The sequence below is a fragment of the Cetorhinus maximus genome, chromosome 8, assembly GCF_964194155.1.
Source record: "Cetorhinus maximus chromosome 8, sCetMax3.hap1.1, whole genome shotgun sequence".
NCBI classification, from domain to species: Eukaryota; Metazoa; Chordata; class Chondrichthyes; order Lamniformes; family Cetorhinidae; genus Cetorhinus; species Cetorhinus maximus.
Window position 1 is genome coordinate 68909503 of NC_135886.1, and position 18578 is coordinate 68928080.

The following is an 18578-nucleotide window of genomic DNA, read 5'->3' on the forward strand; positions in this document are numbered from 1 at the left end:
TGCTTATATTGTTTAGTACTCAAGAAGTTCTGCATTGTAGCTTCACCAGGTTGACACCTCATTTTTAGGTAAGCCTGGTGCACCTGGCATGCCCTCCTGCACTCTTTATTGAACCAGGGTTGATCCTCTGGCTTGGTGGTAATGGTAGAGTGAAGGATATACAGTGCCAAGAGGTGACTACAATTCTGCTGCTGCTGATGGGCCAAAGTGCCTCATGATTGCCCAGTCTTGAGCTGCTAGATCTGTTCGAAACCTATCCCATTTAGCATGGCGGTGGTGCCACACAACACAATGGAAAGTATCCTCAGTGTGAAGACGGGACTTTGTCTCCACAATGACTGCGCGGTGGTTACTCCTACCGATACTGTCATGGACAGATGCAACTGCAGCAGGCAGGTTGGTGAGGATAATGTCAAGTATGTTTTTCCCTCTTGTTGGTTCCCTCGCCACCTGCTGCAGACCCAGTCTAGCAGCTATGTCCTTTAGGACTTGGCCAGCTTGGTCAGTAGTGGTGCTACCGAGCCATTCTTGGTGATGGACATTGAAGTCCCCCACCCAGAGTACATTCTGTGCCCTTGCCACTCTCAGTGCCTCCTCATTGGTGTTCAACATGGTGGAGTACTGATTCATCAGCTGGGGGGGGTGGGAGTACATGGTAATCAGTAGGAAGTTTCCTTGCCCATGTTTGACCTGATGCCATGAGACTTCACGGGATCTGGAGTCGATGTTGAGGAATCCCAGGGCAACATCCTCCCGGCTGTATACCACTGTGCCGCCACCCCTGCTGGATATGCCCAGTGGGACAGGATATACCCAAGGATGGCAATGGTGGTGTCAGGGACATTATCCGTAAGATATGATTCTGAGAGTATGACTATATCAGTCTATTAATGGCTAATCAACCATTTAATGGCTGTGGGGCAGCTGTTCTTCTGCTGGGTGGGCACTCCCCCCAGTTATTTGCTACAGGAGGTGTGGTGCTCCATAAAACTCAGCCCACTCTCTTGGGTAGACACTCCAATCTCCCTGTCTGTGATGGGACAGCTGCCTGGAAGTTCGCTAGTTCAAGTGCTTCCTCCTTTGCCACAATTAGCTCTCTGATGTCTGGAATCTCACCTCTGGTTTTTACACTTCCCTGGATGTTGTGGGCCATTTTCTCCTGCGAGCATATAGAGTGACACTGTTAGTCTTTGCACATAGCTCAGCAGCACAGTGCCAGCTGGCATGCCTTTAGCCCCTTATGGGGGCTCTCCAATGCTACCTCCTCACACTCGCTCACAAGGGACTTGGGGATGAGCTCAGACAAATGGCTGTCTGTCCTTGAGAGGTCTGGAGGTTTCAACTAAGCGGATGAAAGGAGCTCATTGAACTTTTTGCGACACTGGACCCAGTTTCAGCAGGTGAATTAGTGATTACTGACATCCTCCGCAATCTCTGTCCAGGCCTGCTTGAACTGGTGGGACACTCTCTTCTTGCTGTCCTTTGGAAAGAGGACTTCCCACTGACTCCTAACAACCTGGAGGAGAATCTGCATGGGCAGAGCTAAACCTTAGGCCCAGCCGATGTTTCTCCACAGACATGGTCCCTGTTGCCTCCTGGTCTATAGCTTAGTAATGTGGGCCTGGTGGTGGAATGCAGGGGGCTCCAACAACAACAGAGGCTCAGTCACAGAGGAGGCTGCAGTAGCTGTATGCTTTACAGGACGTGCTGACAGTTTTTCAATGATGGTACTCGCGCTGGTGCTCTTGCCACAATAAGCGCCTCATTGCCTGCCGCTGTGATGAGATAGGCCCCATGCCTCATTAATGCAAAAAGAGGATGATGTTCTGATATCAGGATGCTTCTCACTGCAGTACACATTTCTTCTAAGCTCATCAGCCATGGCACAAAGCTGTCATATTGTCTGTACCCAATATGAGATACCATCTGGAGTTTGTATACAATCGTTGCTCCTACTCTTTCATTGCACTAAAGCTGCATGGCACAATTGAAGGTAGAGGTGGCAGTCATGGAACAACATAAATATGCTGATGTGTCCAGGCCAAGGTTTTCCTCTGCTATAAGTGGCTTTCAAATGCAAAATTGTTATCTGTATTTATAAGTCTCTTCCTAACTCTGCATCATTATCCAACCCTGTACCCTGGTTCCCATCCTTCAATAGTCCGATTCTGGCTTCCTGTGAATTCCACTGTCCCTTCACTCCATCATCATTGACAGGGTGTTCAGCCATGTTGACCCTATCTTCGGAACTGCCTTTCTATAGCTGTCCACCATGCTTTCTTATCTTTTAAAGCTTGCTCAAAACCTATATTACAAACATTCTTTGGCTACTTTGCCTAATTCTTCTGTTGCTGCTCCCTGCCCAATCTTCCTTTCTGTAGGAGTTCTTATCTTTTATGAAACACCCTTTGTATAGTTCTTTTGACCCACGAATCACAAGAAAACAAATTGACTTACTCAAAAGGCTGTTATGCTTCATGGGGTTACTTTATTTGTACCCACAATTACAGACTTAACATAGGCACAGATTTACAATGGGCACAGGAAAATCAAAATGGCTACAGAAAACGATTACAGATTTAACAGGTTGAGAAAAGAAAAGAAAATAATCATCAAAAATAGTGGCTGCTTTGTTACTCCCAGCAATTCAACTCTTTACTGGTATGTAGCATCAGAATGCTCAAATATGTTACTTTACTTCCAGCAATTAAATACTTCACCAATATCTAGCTCAAATATACTGTGGTCATATAAACACCAGAAGTGGCCAGCTCCTGTTGTTGTATACTCTTCTCCCAATGATCAGTCTCTATTCTCTCTCTATCTTAGAGTTCACCTTCTGACAATTTGCAGGAAGCTCTTTCTTCACGGCAGTGCTAGGTCTCTGACATGTTCAGTCTATTATACCCTTTATCAGGGAATGGGATTAGTTTACTATATTGACAGGCCATACTGTCCTATGAATTAGGAGTTTTGTGGTACAGTGAGTAGTGTCCCTGCCGCTGAACTTGCAGCTCCAGGTTCAAGTCCCACCAAAGGACTTGATGGCCAGGAAAATGTCTTCATAATGTGGCCAAACAGGTTGATTACTGGCCAGCAAATCCTTTCAACACATGCCAGTGGTAGGCAGTGAGTGCAGGAGAGATTCCTGGTCAGCTATGTAATGGAAAGAAAGTTGGAGCCTCTACCATCACTATCCAAAAAGCTCCAGGCTATAACAGGAGTATAAAAAATGCATGTTGGCATAGGGACTCGGCATCCCTGACTGATCGGTGACACAACACCACTCTCCTATGAAGCTTCTTTTAAAACATAATACCCAATTTTGTTATGTGCCTTTTGTTTAAATCATGGTTTGCATCCGCCCAGAAAGCTGTCCACCTTTCTTCGGCTTTCTCCGGTAACTTCCCATTATGTGAAGTCCCTTATAGTTAATTTTCCAGGAAAAGAAGTTTATACTATTCTGGAACACCTTATCTCAATTCAAGGCCTAATTTTCATAACTAAAACACTAGCGCCTGTGGCTGGGCTATATTATCTCTGTTGCTTTCCTTGATAGCATTTGTTCTGGTCTCTCAACTTCGTAAGTTCAGCAAGGTTAATTTTAAAATACTGACAAACATGCATCTCTTTATCAGCATTTTCCTAGTTTCCCAAGGCATGCTGATCAAATGTCAAGCTTAAAAAAAGTCAAAAGGTTTTTTTTTATCCTACATTTCTAAAGTGCTCTGGGATGTTGTCCTATGTTAAATTCTATGTGAATATAAGTTGCTGCAATAGGGAAGGAAATCTTCATGAAGCAATGGAGTTCTGTGCTTATCAGTTTAACCTATCTCATTTATGTATTTGGAATTCCACACTGTCAATTTATGTAACACATTTTCCTCAGATTTGTTTATTTTTATGGTGCATGTATACAAGATGGGTTTTCACAAAATATTCTGTAACACTACTTAAACTCCAAAAGTTATGATGAACATAATGCTGGTGGCTTATATTTCTTATTTTCCCGATTTCTCTGTTGGATGTCTGTGAGATGGTTTGTAAAGGATTATTTTCAGCCAACTTTGAATTTTTGGATTTTCTCAGCTCTTCATGGCAATGATACTCAAGGCAAGAGAACACAACAGAGTAATATGTAAAAGTACAGTGAAACTAGTTTCTGGGTCAGACAGCTAGCGACCACCTAAAAGGAACAGTCTTACTACACATCCTTTAGTTGCACAGAATTAACTAATGAAATAAAAAGTACAGAAACTTTGTAAATTCTTCTTTTAGACGAAGTGTGGAGTGACATTCTTGATGATATAAAGATACCCTTCCCTTCCTGTGGGCTGAATTTTTTGTTTCCTTTTCTTTAGCTATAGTGCTAAACTTGGGCGTCTCATCAGTTTAATTGAGAATTTCACTCAGTTCAAAAATTCTGATATATAGTCATTCAACATGTCATATAGTCATTTAACCATTTAAAATATCTTTTTATTTGGTCTTATCCATCTCAATGAAAGAGAATTGAGTGGAATCAGCTTCTTGGGACTGGGATATGGATTTTTCCAACAACTTGGTTGATTGTCTTCTTTCTAATGTTGTTCCTGTTTTCATTTCAGAGAACCAAGAAAGATTGTCCTCCACAAAGGATCAACAGGATTAGGCTTTAACATTGTCGGTGGAGAAGATGGTGAAGGGATTTTTGTATCATTCATTCTGGCAGGTGGGCCAGCAGACCTCAGTGGAGAGCTACGAAGAGGCGATCGGATTTTATCCGTGAGTGATAAGCAAGTATATTTGCTGAAGATAAGAAAACTCCCTCAGCATCTGTAAATTGATATCAAGTGTAGCATCTATGCCTATAGCAGGCCCCACTTTGAATCTAACTGGCTCACTAAACTACATCCTGTATCTCACAAGGTGAAGAGAAGATAATCAGCAAGGTTTTGTCGTGCAGAGAGTGATAATGTAGCAATGTGCTGCATCACAAAATTACTGATGAAATTTCAATCCCATGCTCTTCTCTATTGCCAGTCTTAGCCACACTACTAGGGAGAAATACCAAAATGAGGGAAGCACCTTTACACAAGAAGGAACTGGGGATCTGAAGCAGCCTTTTCTTATGGTGAAGATAGCTTTATATGTTCGGATGCATCATTACATGATAGATAACTGTATACAAGTGTGGGGCTAGGTGGGTGCATAAGCACTTTTATATGATTGAAGGGGCGCAGAGACACCTTTGTATGGTGGGAAGTATCTTTACACAGCCAAAGCACTTACACATACAAAAAGGTATGGTTACATGAGTTAGGGGAAGCACACTTACACAAGTGAAACATGAGGCAGAATGCTTCTTTAAGTGTCCTGAGTAAAACATGTTAGCCTCAAATCAACCCAACTTCCAGCAGAAAGTATTTCATTTGATGAGGATATGGAGATAGTTGATATGCAATGAAAATGGCAGTGCTGCAATTCAGGGCAGAATGCAGGGACTTTTACTCTGCACCTAACCCTTGCTATATCTGACCTGGGAGTGCTTAATGGGGCAATGTGAAGAGAAATTTACCCAATTTATAACCCAGGTAATAATTGCATAGTGAATATTTGTTGGGGAAATATAGAAGGATGACACACAGTATAGAGAGCTTTATACTTCTATCCTGTGTTGTACATAACCCTTAAATATTTGTTCGGGCAGGATCCAATGTGTCACTTTGCCCATGCCATACTTGACCTGAGCATGCTGTAAATTGAGATTTACTTTGTATCTAGCTTGCAACGTACCTGACCTGAGTATGTATGGTACTAACAATGTGAGGTGAAGAATGTTTCATTTCACTTTGCTGATGGTCCCTGCCTTTATGAAAACTAAATTTCATAATATTCTCTATAAATTCAGGCATGTGTAATGACTACTAGTGAATTCTGCTGTTGTAAATGTACAGAAAGCAGTAATTGAAAATCCGCATAAAATAATCAGATCATCTTGACTCTAGTAACAGACATTTAGCATGTTTACAGGCTAATAAACCGTAAATTAATTTTAAAAAACTCTGCTTTTCCGGCTCATTCCTTTAAAGTGTTTTGAAGAAGGTAGCTGCATGACTCAGTTTTTCCTCCAACACTGCCTCCCATGTAGATAGCTCTGGATTAAAACAGCAGCAGCATTTGCTAGATAGAAATTAGCTATTACCTGTATTTTACAGGATCGTGCAGGACAATTTATAATGTCGAGAGTATTCATAGTTTGCTAACTGGTGCTTTCCTGCTTTTGATATTTGTCTCTAAGATTTCTATTTCAGGACACTGGTCAGTGCACCTTTAGCAGAGACATTGCCAGCTGCTTCAATGATTTGTGTAGCGCAGAATTAGAATATCGTTGCTATGGTAACTTCCATTTGAGGTTATTACTACAATCATATATAACCTGCCTCCATATCCGCTCTCCTACACCATTTTATTCAAGAACAAAGAATACTCTTATTATTTATTACTTATCCCAAACATTTTTTTTAAAGTTTGCTGTTGGGAGCTTTGTTACTCAAATGCTTATTTCATTGATTAGTCTCCATCTGGATGTCTGTATGCCAGAATACTTGCTCATTAGCACATCCATGTTCCAGGCTACTGCTCGCCAAGGTGCTTTCATCCCAGAGTGCAGTTCATTAGTAATACCCTTGTCCTGAGGCAGCAGGAGGTTGGTGACAACCTTACGATCAATAGCAGAGATCTATTGTAGAGGAATGGCTGATCACTCCCAACATATAAAATCATGATATTTTCATACAATTCTGTATTGTCTTTTAATTTTCATTACAGCTATATTTCATTTGCCCTTTCCCTTTGTTGGATACTGAAAATGCTAGACAAAAAAAGACCACCTTCATCTTCCACCATCCTGGTAGTCGCATGATAGAATGAGAATGAAATTGTTGACTAATCATGGTGATCAATCTCTATCAATTAGATTACAACAAACGCAGTCCTGACACAAGCAAGGCCCCACTGGTGGAGATGATTTAGGAACTATTGGTCCAAAGTTATCTGTTCCTTCCAAGGGTGTTACACTTAGCACATTTCATTCTCTTTCAATTACTCATGTACAGGATCCCAAAATTTTTAGAAAGGGATCTACCTATCTAATTTAGTTGTTTCTGGATAAGCTGTAGGAAAGCAAGTAGCTCAGTCCAATTTGTCAGCCATCTGTCAGTCAGTAGGTACTTCATAAATGCTATAAGTCTACATCACTACAAACCCCCATCAACCAAGTGGGAACTTGATTGTGTTTTAAATAATCCTGCCTCTTTGTTTAAGGTGAATGGTGTAAACCTTCGGAGTGCTACCCATGAGCAGGCAGCAGCAGCACTCAAAAGAGCCGGTCAGACTGTGACTATCGTTGCCCAGTACAGACCAGAAGGTAAGCATATGTGGCATGGGGCAATCAGTGTGTTACTGGTGATGATTGGGCAAAGCCAGCTATGACAGCAGATAAAGTTCCTCCCTACTTTACTAAGGGTGTCCGACTGTTTTAATTCAATTCCTCCACCTCAGAAAGTCAGTCATTATTCCTTACAGTGTCAGTTATTCCACTTTGATGCTTGAACAAAGACTAATATGCAGTGCAATCCAGCTGTTGTACTTGATTAGAAAAATAACTTTGATGAGTACCATGTCTAGCTGAACACTACAGCTAAAGTTAGGACTTTGAAGGATATTTCCATAAACATGTTTTTTTCTCTGTCAGTGCAAGTGCCCTTTTCAAGGTTGTGTTTTAATCTGCATTCACATCCAAGGAAGGAAACTGAAAATTGTAACAGACCTAACTATGTTGAACATTCAGGTTCTTTGCATTACTACATAACAACAATGACTTCACATCAAAAATACTTAGTTGGCTGTGAAGCATTTTGGGATAGCTTGAGGTCATGTGAGACAATGCATTTTTTTCTTTTTTAATTGCATTGAACTGTTGCTGCCTCAGGGGGGCCTCGGTGAGCTATAGAAACACAAACTGCTGGGGCCATTAAGATGAAAAGACAATTCAACTTACTGGAATAAAAGGGGAAAAATAATGCTATTATATATCAGCAATGCAACCAAAAGGAGCACATGATTTGAAATGACCAGGAATTAATATGATCAGATGGAAAACTGAAACCGATGTAACATTGATTTTACTCCTGTTCTTCATGGGGAAGAAAAACTTGTGTGTTGCAGCATTTTATTTAGTCTTTCAAAAACATTCCCATGCAATTCATATGCAGTGAATTACTTTGCTGTGGAGTCACTGTTGTACTGTAGCTGAATATAGCAGTCATAAAAAGAAATGACATAAATTGCCAAGGAATCTATTTTTCATAATGTGGGTTAGGAAAGAAATGTTGATTGGGACATATGGAGGATTCCATGCCCTCCTTTAAATAATGGCATAGAATCCTTAACACGCAATCACGGTTTCAGTTCAACTTCTTATCTGAAGATTGATTCTTTGTGGTTAGCTTAGTATTTGACAAATGTAGAAAGTCATCACCACTTTTGAGTGCCTGAGCTAAGCTACTAAGAAAATTACACCTGTGGAGTTTATGTTGTTTACTAGAGTACCAGCCGAGAGAACTAGTAAAAATTTAACAGGAGCTTCAAATAAAAGTTGACACAAGCCCCAAAAAGGTGGCTGGCCAAGAACAGCCCTGATTCTGTCAATGACTTGAAAAGGTAGTTCAATTAGCTTTGTAACTTAAGAATAGCTATACATGACTTCCTTTCCTTGTGCCTGAAAGAAAAAGCCAAATGTTGACACAAAATTGGTATTTAACTTATAGTTATCCAGGATATGTTCACCTAGGACATTTTTGAATGGTCCATTCAAAATGGACCATTCTGGTTAACCTTCAATCTTAACAACTTTGATACTTCACAACTGGTAAGAGTTTTGATCTAAAAAGAGAGGAAGGTGACATTTACATATCCAACAGATCAACCAGACCATTGCTTCCACAAAAGTGACAATGAAGCTCACTTTCCCACATTCAACCCACCACCGCCTCAATTCACAAAAATATTGTCCCTCTCTGGACCCAGTTCACAGAGATCATATACTCCATCCAGCTGCCCACCCTTTCACTGAGACATGTGCTCCTCTGTCAATCCTCCTTGTGTACTTACCCCTCTTTTTAATGCAAGTTGCTGATTTAGTCTTACATTAGCCAGTTGGAGCTTTCACTCTTCTTCCATCCTTCTCAGTTATTGTGGCTGCTTTTCTCCCTTGCTTCCCTCAAGTTAATGCTGGCTCTCTACTCCTGCCCAAGTGCAAAGTTCCATTCCTGACTTCCATTCTTTTCCTTCTGCCTTTCCTTCCCTCTTCAACCTTACTTCTACCTAAGTACTTCTGCCTCAGTGCATGTAATATCTCTCCATAGAGATGCACCCAACTTGTCCAAGTCCAACGAGCTTGGGCACATGTTGATAGAGTAGGGACAGGGTAGGGACCCCTCAAGTGCATAGAATATCAGTGTTAAACTGTGCAGTTTACCAGTACAAGCACTGGCAAGCCTCCCACAGTTCGTCCAGCCAGGACTATCTTACACTTTTGGGCTTTAACTTTCTGGTTTATTTGAAGTTGAATGGGAGGATCTCAGCTTACAGTGACAGATCTGTCTTTCTAGCTTCTGTTAACAAGCCAAACTTATTAATAAACTATCACTAGTGTCCCAGAGTACTGTAGATCTGCCTGGTTTAGTCATTGACTGAGTCTGCCATAGCAGTTAAATTAGTTCTGAACTTCCATCACTAGATATATCATTTTGAAACACTTTGACCTCAAAGAGATCAAAGAAGATAATCATTAGGAACATAGGAGCAGGAGTACACCATTCAGCCCCTTGAGCCTGATCCGCCATTCAATTAGATCATGACGAATCATCTACCTCAACACCACTTTCCCATGCTGTCCCCATATCCCTCGATGTCATTAGTATCCAGAAATCTATTGATTTCTGTCTTGAACATGTTTAATGATTGAGCTTCCACAGCTGTCTGGGATAGAGAATTCCAAAGATTCATCACGCTCTGTGTGAAGAAATTCTTCCTCATTTCGGTCTTAAATGACCTGCAGTTTATTCTGAGACTGTGTCCAATGGTTTTTTTTTATTGTTCATTTATGGGATGTGGGCATCGCTGGCTAGGCCAGCATTTATTGCCCATCCCTAAATGCCCTTGAGAAGGTGGTGGTGAGCTGCCTTCTTGAACTGCTGCAGTCCCTGTGGTATAAGTATACCTACAGTGCTGTTAGGGAGGGAGTTCCAGCTTTTTGACCCAGTGACAGTGAAAGAACAATAATACAGTCCCAAGTCGGGATGGTGAGTGGCTTGGAGGTGAACTTCCAGGTGGTGGCGGTGTCCCCATGCATCTGCTGCCCTTGTCCTTCTAGATGGTAGAGGTTGTGGGTTTGGAAGGTGCTGCCAAAGGTGCCTTGGTGAGTTCCTGCAGTGCATCTTGTAGATGGTACTGCTGCCACTGTTCATCGGTGATGGAGGGAGTGAATGTTTGTGGAAGGGGTGCCAAACAAGCAGACTGCTTCTTCCTGGGTGGTGTCCAACTTCTTGAGTGTTGTTGGAGCTGCATTCATCCAGGCAAGTGGAGAGTATTTCATCATACTCCTGACTTGTGCCTTGTAGATACTGGTCAGGCTTTGGGGAGTCAGGAGGTGAGCTACTTGCTGCATAATTCCTAGACTCTGACCTGTTCTTGTAGCCACAGTATTTATATGGTTTGTCCAGTTCAGTTTCTGGTCAATGGTAATTGCCAGGATGTTGATAGTGGGGTTTCAGCGATAGTAATACCATTGAATGTCATGGGGTGATGGTTAGCTTCCCTCTTGTTGGAGATGGTCATTGCCTGGCACTGGCCTGGCGTGAATGTTACTTGCCACTTGTCAGCCCAAGCCTGGATATTGTCCAGGGCTTGCTGCATTTGGATATGGACTGCTTCAGTATCTGAGGAATCATGAATGGTGCTGAACATTATGCAATCATCAATGAACATCCTCACTTCTGACCTTTTGATGGAAGGAAGGTCATTGATGAAGCAGCTGAAGCCTCTTGGGCCGAGGACACTACCCTGAGGAACTCCTGAAGTGATGGCCTGGAACTGAAATGATTGACTTCCAACCACCACAACCATCATCCTTTGTGCTAGGTATGATTCCAACCAGCAGAAAGGTTTCCCCCTGATTCCCATTGACTCCAGTTTTGCCAGGGTTCTTTGATGCCACATCTGGTCAAATGCTGCCTTGATGTCAAGAGCGGTCACTCTCACCTCACCTCTGGAGTTCCGCTCTTTTGGCCATGTTTGAACCAAGGCTGTGATGAGGTCAGGAGCTGAGTGGCTCTGGCAAAACCCAAACTGGGTTTTAGTAAGCAGGTTATTGCTAAGTAAGTGCTGCTTGATAGCACTGTTGATGACCCCTTCCATCACTTTACTAATGGTCGAGAGTAGACTGATAGTAATTGGCCAGGTTGGATTTGTCCTGCTTTTTGTGTACAGGACATACCTGACCAATCTTCCACATTGTTGGGTAGATGCCAATGTTGTAACTGTACTGGAACAGCTTGGCTAAGGGCGCGGCAAGTTCTGGAGCACAAGTCTTCAGTACAATTTCTGGAATATTGTCAGGGCCCCATGGCCTTTACAGTGTCAAGTGCCTTCAGCCGTTTCTTGATATCACGTGGGATGAATCAAATTGGCTGAAGACTGGCATCTGTGATGCTGGATCCTCCTGAAGACGCTATGATGGTTCATCCACTCGGCACTTCTGGCTGAAGATTGTTGCGAATGCTGCAGCCTTATCTTTTGACTCACCAGCCAGGGAAACATCCTGTCTACATCTACACTGTCATGTCCTGTAAGAATTTTGTAAGTTTTGGTGAGATCACCTCTTATTCTTCGAACCTCTAGAGAATACAGGCCCCGTTTCCTCAATCTCTCCTCATAAAACAATCCTGCCATCCCAGGGATTAGTCTGGTGAACCTCCATTGCTCTCTCTTTATGGCAAGCATATCCTTCTTTAGATAAGGAGACCAAAAATGTACGCAATATTCCAAGTGAGGTCACACCAAAGCTCTATACAATTGTATTAAGACATCTTTACTCCTGTACTCAAATCCCCTTGCAATGAAGACCATTATATCATTTGCCTTCCTAATTGTTTGCTGCATCTGCATGCTAGCGTTTAGTGATTCATGAACAAGGACACCCAGGTCCCTTTGACCATCAACACTTTGCAACCTCTCACCATTTAAGAAATACTCTGCCTTTGTTTTTTTCTACCAAAGTGGATAACTTCACACTTATTCACAATATATTCCATCTGCCATGTTCTTGTCCATTCACTTAGCCTGTCCAAGTCTCCTTGAAGCCTCCTTGTATCCGCCTTACAACTTACATTCCCACCTAGTTTTGTGTCATGCGCAAATTTGGAAATATTACATTTGGTTCCCACGTCGAAATCATTTATGTAGATTGTGAACAGCTGTGGCACCAGTTCTGATCCTTGCGGTACCCCACTTGTAACAAACTGCCACCCTGAAAATGACCCGTTTATTCCTGCTCTCTGTTTTCTGTCTGTTAACCAATTCTCAGTCGATACCACTATATTACCCTCAATCCCACGTGCTCTAAATTTGTTTACTAACCTCCTGTGTGGGACCTTATCAAAAGCCTTCTGAAAATCCAAATACACTACATCCACAAGTTCTCCTTCATCTATGCTACAAATAACATCCTCAAAATACACCCAACAGGCTGTCAAACATGATTTCCCATTCATAAATTGTTGACTCTGCCCAATCATACCATTATTTTCTAAGTATCTAGTAATGGTGTACAAAATTATGAGGGGAATAGATAGAGTGGACAGGATAAAATTGTTTTCCTTGGTGGAGAATTCTAGAACCAGGGGACATAGATTCAAAATAAGTGACAGAAGGTATAGGGGGGACATGAGGAAGAATATTTTTACGCAGAGGATAGTGGGTGTCTGGAATTCGCTGCCCAAGTTGGTGGTAGAGGCAGAAACTCTAAACTCTTTTAAAAAGTACCTGGATCTGCACGTTAAGTGCTGTAAGCCACAGGGCTATGGGCTGGGTGCAGGAAGGTGGGATTAGAAAGGGCACCTGGGTGTCCTCGGGCTGGCATGGACAAGATGGGCTGAATGGCCTCCTTCTGTGCTGTAACTTTTCCATGGTTCTATGGTTCTAATCACATCTGTTATAATAGATTCTAACATTCTCCCTACTACTGACTCGAAAATAACAGGTCTGTTCTCTGTTTTCTCTCTCCCTCCCTTCTTAAATAGTGGGCTTATATTAGCATTATTATTTACATTAATCAGCTGCTGCTTGTTTATCCAATTGAAGGGTGCAGGTTCTGACAGCAGGTACCAGGAGTTCCTCACAGGTAGCACAGTGAGCAGCAGCGCTGACCAAAAAATGTTTGTGCACAGCCACTATGTTCCCACAAAATGAATACCGATCAGGTATGTAGCTTCAACAGCAGTAGCTTGCCTCACTGCAACCTAATCACATCAGGCAACAAGAGCTACATGAGCAAGCAGGTATTCTCATACCTTCCTATGCAATGGAAAACTGACAACCAATGTACCTCTCCTGGTACCTGGCAGGCACAGTATACTGAAGGGTAAAATTATTATGTATATGGCCTAGCACTTGCATTTATTATGATAGTATCTGCTTTGTGCTGAGAAAATGGAGGAAATGGCATTCAGAGTCAACCATGTGGAATGGAGTCACACACAGACCAGTATAGGTAGAGATGGAAGGGTTTTTCCTTTCCCTGAAAAACATTACTGACACCGATTACCAGATGAATTGAATTTAGTTTCAATTCTAAATGTGTAATTGCCAGTACAATACCTTAACCATTAATCTGACTTAGAGGCTAGATTTCTACCAGCTAAGTCAATCTAACACTTAATATCATAAATGTATTCACAAATATTTACTCTGGTTTGTAACCCTGGTAAAATTTTAAGTCAATTCTTTTAAAACAGTTTTACAATTTTGCTGGAAATACACCAGAAGAAATTTTCACAAATGCGCTTACAATGTTATTAAACATAACAACAAAAGCCGTTTGCTTACAGGCATATTACAATATAATTTCTAAGCAGTCTCTCAATATGGAAAACAGTTTTAGTTGATCTAGGATAATCCTTTTATAATAAATGTTAAATTGATAGATTCATTATTTTTTTTAAAGTCCTGATTGCAAATACATCAAACTTTAATGAATCTGTAGAGCTGAAAAATATATTTAGTTTGAAGCTTCTTACAGTGCATGGTGACAGGATGGCATTGATCTGCTGGAAGATATGTTAAGATATGATCACTGGGGCCAACATTAACTGAAGAGACTGGAGGAAGAGAAGAGCTGAAACAACTGGTGAGGGGAAAAACCTTAAGCTGAATTCATGCTGAATGCTGGGCAATGGAATGGAAGTAAAGGGAATGAGTGATCTGCAGTGTGTTTCAGGGGAGAAGGCAGTGTGAGTTGGGCTGTAGAGTAGGAATAAAATATTACAGGACGGCAGTGTAGAAACTTGGGAGTGGAGCTATAGGTTAGTCTTAATGCAAAGGACATGTTATGTGATCAATGACAGACTATGGAGTGGTTGGAGAAGGTGTTACTGGAAATGACTGAACTGTCACTGTCTGATAATATATACATAATTGCTACATGCAGTTTAAATGATTGATATTCAGTGGGTCACTATGCAACTTAGATAAAGACCTCTTATAACTCAGTGTATAATCAGTGTGGAGTTCTAAATTTCTTTCTTCTGATTTTTTAATACTAAATTCTGTCACAAAGCTAAATATTTTCACTTCCTCGGCGGCAAAGTTCAGAATTATTTGAAAATGTAATCTTCATTCATTCAGCTCCGTCCCTGCAGGAAGAAGTTTTAAAAACAGCTGTGTGGCAGGCAGGGATGGAGATGAAGGTATTTTCATTTGTGGTATTATTGCACGGCTTTAATTTTGTAATCAAGACAAGCTACTTATTTACAATCTGATTGATAGGAGAAGAGCCTAAAGGTCATTGCATTCATTGAAAATGGTTTTTGGTTTGGAATTACATCATATTCCAGTCAGCATTTGTGTAATTCCTTTAATCAGGACTGAGATTATCTTCTCTCGTAGTTTATGTCAAACTCACTAGATTGGAATTTAATCATTCATTGATCCAGGAACTATTGGGCCTCAGAACCGGGATTATCTTCCAAATTGTTAGATACCAAATCAAGCCCTGTCTGTAAAATTAATGTGAGGACAAGTTCAGTGTAATCATGCTTAGTTGTAATGTCTAAGAGCAAATGGTTAGTCCCAGTATTTTTGCATTGGTTTGGCAGATCCATTCTCTGGACAGTTCCAACAATCCCACTCTCTCTGGGCGAATCCCACAGATCCAGTTTCTTTTGTATCCCAATTCCCAGTCTCTCTTGACAGATTCAAAAATCTTAGTCTCTGTGGATAGTTTTTGGTCACACTGTAGGTTTTCACTTTTTCAGTCCCAGCCTCTTTAGTTAGATTCCACATCCCAGACATATTTAGATGACTGCATTTTTGAATGATATCCACAGTTTCATTCTCCTGGATGACTTGCACTGTTCCAGTTTCTTTGGATGGTTCCCACTGTCCTAGTCTCATAAAATTGATTCCCATAAGCCCTGTCTTTTCGGATGGATCCTGCAATCCTAATGTCGTTGGATGCTTTCTTCAGCCTTGGTTATTTTGGATCAATCTCATGATTCCAGTCTCGTGGATGGATCTGAGAGTCCAAATTTATTTATAGTTTCCATAGTCTATTCTTGAGATTGAAAAAAAGAGATGTACTTTGTAGTGTCTACAGATAAGATGTATTTGTTGAACACATACAGTAATTATGCAGATAATGGTTATGGTGTGGTAGATAACCTTTATTCATTTCCTAATTCTCTGCATCTCTCTTTCTTCCTTTAAACCCACTTCTGACCAAGTTTTTGGTCACTCTCCTAATATTGCCTTCCTTGGTTTGGTATCAGTTATTTTTGATTATGTCTACATGAAGCACTGAGAGGTATTTTTCTACATTATGGTGCAATATAAATGCAAGTTGGTGCTGTTATAAGCTTGGGTAGATCAGCAAGTTCAACAATTATGACAATCCTGTCAAATAGAGTACAAAAATAGTGAATTTTTTGCCTGGGATCATTTGTGCTATGCATGCAAAATGTGTCTCTAGTCCTGATTAATCATTTACTCTTTGCATGCTTTGTCATACATATACTGGAGCTAAGTGTTTTCTGTATCACTGGAGCTGCTATCTTTCACAGTGACATGCTGTGAAGTTGAGTCTCTTGCATTTGTTTGTGGCTTTTCTAAAATAACTATTTTACTCATCAGATGATTTTCAGTGACTTAGTTCTCCCTCTTGAGAGGAGAACATGCTGACTTGAAGCCTTGTCCACACTCTGGAAAACGTGCTATTGAAACATTACCAACAGCATACCCAATTGGATTTTTGTCACCGAAAATGGTTACACTATGGTGTAACTTTAACAAATTTTTACAAACTTAAAAAAAACCCATTGGTTATATTAGGCAGAATTTTAACTGCTGGTAGGTGGTAGGGGCGTTCAGGCTGGGGTGGTGGTGGCGGGGTTGGGGAGGGTGGTTAAAGTCTTGAAGTGTGCCGGTCAGTTGGGGACAACCTGACATTATCCTACCCTCTTCTGTTTTTAACCGTGCATATTTGGAGATGAGCAGGAAACACTTGTGGAGCTGTCAGGCAAGTAATTTCAACATTTAAATAGTCAATTAATTGTGAATTTAACCCAGGACTCTGCCTTTAACAGCCAACAAATGGGTATAGATCTTGTCAGGGTCAACAACATGACAGCACAGCAAGGATTCATTGATCAATGAAATTGACAGGCTTGAGAGCCTTTAAACATTGAAATTGTTTTTATAGGGCTGCCTATGTGAAAGGCTTGTTCTCACAGCACTTGTTCAGAAAGCCAGATTTCACAGTTGATTTCCAAACTCTAGAAGTCATTTCACCTACCTAGGACTTTACTCATCTTGAGCTGCTATCACTGGAGGGCCACTCCCTGGATTAGTGCACTTCCTTCTGCAAGGAGAAAAAGCAGAGAGTTATGAGGGTGAGAAATGGATTGTTCAGAGAGGATGCAATAACAACATTTGTAGAGGGTGAGGCATTGATGTGAGATGTCAATAAGATGAAAGTGAGTATCTATGTTGGTTGTTCAGATGTGCATGTGAGGAGATGCCTGGAGAGAGAGGAACGAGTGGAGATATAACTTGTGTTGATCTGAGCAGTGCTGTGCAGGAGAATGTTGGGGAAATCAGAATGTGAGAGTTGGCCTTGAACATGAGATGTTATTATCATGGGGAATGAGGAAATAGCAGAGACATTGAACAAATATTTTATGTCCATCTTCACAGTAGGAGACACAAATTACATACCAGAAATCGAGGGTAACCAATGGGCTAAATAAGATTGAGGAACTTAAGGTAATTATCAGCAGAAAAGAAATATTGGAGAAATTTATGGGATTAAAATCCGACAAATACCCAAGACCTGATGGCCTACACAGTAATGTTCTAAAAGTGATAGCTTCAGAGATAGTGGCCCTTCAGCATGAAATCGCGGTCCAGCCCTGATAGTGGGCAGCGGTCCGCTTCCCGACCGCTCCCGCCTGTCCCCGCTGAGCCCACCCGACGAGGGAAGAATTCTGGCCCTTGTTTGACAAATTTATTTACATTTTTTGAGAATGTAACTAGTAGGTAGATAAAGGGGAACCAGTAGATGTAGCATATTTGGATTTCCAAAAGGCATTCAATAAGGTGGCACACAAAAGTTTAGTATACAAGATAACGGCTCAAGGGAGTTGAGGATAGTATATTAGCATGGATAGAAGATTGGTTAATGGACAGGAAGCAAAGAGTAGGGATAAACTGGGCATTTTCAAGATAGCAGGCTGTGACTAGTGGAATGCTGGTGCCTCAGCTATTTACAATCTGTTAATGACTTAGACGAAGAGACCAGGAATAATGTATGTAAGTATGCTGATGATACAAAGCTTGGTGGGAACATAAGCTATGAGGAGGGCACAAAGAGCCCACAAAGAGATATAGTCAGGTTGAGTGAGTGAGCAACAAGGTGGCGGATGGAGTATAATGTGGGGGATTGTTAGGTTATTCATTTTGGTAAGATTGGTAAGCAGAATATTTTCTAAAATGTGTGAAACTTGTAAATGTTGATTTTCAGAGGAACTTGGGTGTACTCCTACAAGGATTACAGAAAGTAAGCAAGCAATTAGAAAGGCAAATGGCATGTTAGTCTTTATTGCAAGGGGATTGGAGTACAAAAATAAGGAAGTTATGCGCAATAGTACAAGGTTTTGGTGAGACCACACCCGGAGTACAATTTTAGCCTCCATATTTGAGGAAGGATATACATGTTATTTGAGGCAGTACAGTGAAGGTTTAACTGATTAGTTCCTGGGATG

General features: G+C 41.2%; 1 protein-coding gene across 10 annotated transcripts in view; it reads left to right on the forward strand.

Annotated features, from left to right (window-relative positions):
- dlg3 (discs, large homolog 3 (Drosophila)) overlaps window positions 1-18578 on the forward strand; it is a 693738-nt gene that overhangs the window by 557400 nt on the left and 117760 nt on the right. For all 10 annotated transcript variants that reach the window (XM_078547000.1, XM_078546998.1, XM_078547010.1 and 7 more), the window contains 2 exons: window positions 4608-4764; window positions 7306-7408. In XM_078547000.1, coding sequence (XP_078403126.1) covers window positions 4608-4764; window positions 7306-7408 — 260 coding nt within the window. The remainder of the gene's footprint in view (window positions 1-4607; window positions 4765-7305; window positions 7409-18578) is intronic.